We start from the raw sequence: 2431 nt of genomic DNA on the forward strand, positions 1-2431 counted from the left end.
TGTGTGTGTGTGTGTGTGTGTGTGTGTGTGTGTGTGTGTGTGTGTGTGTGTGTGTGTGTGTGTGTACCAGGCCCTTCCAGGAAAGTTCCGGAAACAGTTCCAACAGTTTGAAAGCATCACTGTGAGATTTTTCTTCCCTTCAGCAAAATGTTTTTTTTTTCTTTCCTTGTCTAATGCTTTCTTTTATTTTGAAATGTTAGGATCCTTCCAGAAACCACAAGTCCTACAGAGACCTGATCACCAGTCTCAGTCCTCCATTGATCCCCTTCACTCCTCTGCTGCTAAAAGGCACACACACACACTTAAGTTTAGAGATAAAGGAGGAGTGCACACTTACGTTTAGAGATAAAGGAGGAGTGCACACTTAAGTTTAGAGATAAAGGAGGAGTGCACACTTAAGTTTAGAGATAAAGGAGGAGTGCACACTTAAGTTTAGAGATATAGGAGGAGTGCACACTTAAGTTTAGAGATAAAGGAGGAGTGCACACTTAAGTTTAGAGATAAAGGAGGAGTGCACACTTAAGTTTAGAGATAAAGGAGGAGTGCACACTTAAGTTTAGAGATAAAGGAGGAGTGCACACTTAAGTTTAGAGATAAAGGAGGAGTGCACACTTACGTTTAGAGATAAAGGAGGAGTGCACACTTAAGTTTAGAGATATAGGAGGAGTGCACACTTAAGTTTAGAGATAAAGGAGGAGTGCACACTTACGTTTAGAGATAAAGGAGGAGTGCACACTTAAGTTTAGAGATAAAGGAGGAGTGCACACTTAAGTTTAGAGATAAAGGAGGAGTGCACACTTAAGTTTAGAGATAAAGGAGGAGTGCACACTTAAGTTTAGAGATAAAGGAGGCGTGCACACTTAAGTTTAGAGATAAAGGAGGAGTGCACACTTAAGTTTAGAGATAAAGGAGGAGTGCACACTTAAGTTTAGAGATAAAGGAGGAGTGCACACTTAAGTTTAGAGATAAAGGAGGAGTGCACACTTAAGTTTAGAGATAAAGGAGGAGTGCACACTTAAGTTTAGAGATAAAGGAGGAGTGCACACTTAAGTTTAGAGATAAAGGAGGAGTGCACACTTAAGTTTAGAGATAAAGGAGGAGTGCACACTTAAGTTTAGAGATAAAGGAGGAGTGCACACTTAAGTTTAGAGATAAAGGAGGAGTGCACACTTAAGTTTAGAGATAAAGGAGGAGTGCCAACATTTGTTGTTGTGTTTCTGCTCAGATTTGACGTTCCTTCACGAGAGTTGTAAAACTTTTCACAGCCAGCTGGTCAACTTTGACAAGATGGTAAAAAAAAAAAAAAAAAAAAAGTTTTCTTCCCGCTCGTTTGGTTTGTGATTCTGCTGACCTTTGACCTTTGTATGGCGCAGCACAAAGTGGCCGACATGGTGCGCAACATCCGAAGATACCGCAGTGGACAGCTGGGTAACACACACACACACACACACACACACACACACACACACACACGTGCACACAATGCTAACCATGCTAACACTCCTGGTAGCCATGGATACGGAGACATCGCCATCCCACCTGCAGACCAAAGCGTACGTGCGACAGCTGCAGGTCATCGACAACCAGAACCTTCTCTTTGACTTGTCTTGCAAACTGGAGCCCAGAGACTCCTAGGGACTCAGAGACACTCCTTAGGAACTGGGAGAGACTCCTCAGGGACTGGGAGAGACTCCTTAGGAACTGGGAGAGACTCCTAGGGACTCAGAGACACTCCTTAGGAACTGGGAGAGACTCCTCAGGGACTGGGAGAGACTCCTTAGGAACTGGGAGAGACTCCTAGGGACTCAGAGACACTCCTTAGGAACTGGGAGAGACTCCTTAGGAACTGGGAGAGACTCCTTAGGAACTGGGAGAGACTCCTTAGGAACTGGGAGAGACTCCTAGGGACTCAGAGACACTCCTTAGGAACTGGGAGAGACTCCTTAGGAACTGGGAGAGACTCCTTAGGAACTGGGAGAGACTCCTAGGGACTCAGAGACACTCCTTAGGAACTGGGAGACACTCCTTAGGAACTGGGAGAGACTCCTTAGGAACTGGGAGAGACTCCTTAGGAACTGGGAGAGACTCCTTAGGAACTGGGAGAGACTCCTCAGGGACTGGGAGAGACTCCTAGGAACTGGGAGAGACGCCAGGACACGTCCCGCCTCCTCTTTGTCAATCCACAGGTGGAACGCTTCTTCACTCTCAGCAAACTGGAGCCCAGAGACTCCTTAGGAACTGGGAGAGACTCCTAGGGACTGGGAGAGACTCCTAGGAACTGGGAGAGACTCCTAGGGACTGGGAGAGACTCCTTAGAAACTGGGAGAGACTCCTTAGGAACTGGGAGAGACGCCAGGACACGTCCCGCCTCCTCTTTGTCAACCCACAGGTGGAACGCTTCTTCACTCTCAGCAAATGATTTGAAGCCCAG

General features: G+C 46.3%; 1 protein-coding gene across 3 annotated transcripts in view; it reads left to right on the forward strand.

The window, feature by feature from the left end:
* The window catches only part of LOC133659679 (rap guanine nucleotide exchange factor-like 1), a 24752-nt gene extending 22772 nt beyond the window's left edge, over nucleotides 1-1980 (forward strand). For 2 of the 3 annotated variants that reach the window (XM_062062263.1, XM_062062261.1), the window contains exons 13-17: nucleotides 71-121; nucleotides 201-288; nucleotides 1226-1290; nucleotides 1374-1428; nucleotides 1511-1980. In XM_062062263.1, the coding sequence (XP_061918247.1) occupies nucleotides 71-121; nucleotides 201-288; nucleotides 1226-1290; nucleotides 1374-1428; nucleotides 1511-1635 (384 nt within the window). In that variant the 3' untranslated portion in view covers nucleotides 1636-1980. The remainder of the gene's footprint in view (nucleotides 1-70; nucleotides 122-200; nucleotides 289-1225; nucleotides 1291-1373; nucleotides 1429-1510) is intronic. The other variant, XM_062062260.1, reaches the window with a different exon arrangement.
* Nucleotides 1981-2431: the final 451 nt, after the last annotated feature.

Source organism: Entelurus aequoreus, linkage group LG11, assembly GCF_033978785.1.
Source record: "Entelurus aequoreus isolate RoL-2023_Sb linkage group LG11, RoL_Eaeq_v1.1, whole genome shotgun sequence".
Taxonomy (NCBI): Eukaryota; Metazoa; Chordata; class Actinopteri; order Syngnathiformes; family Syngnathidae; genus Entelurus; species Entelurus aequoreus.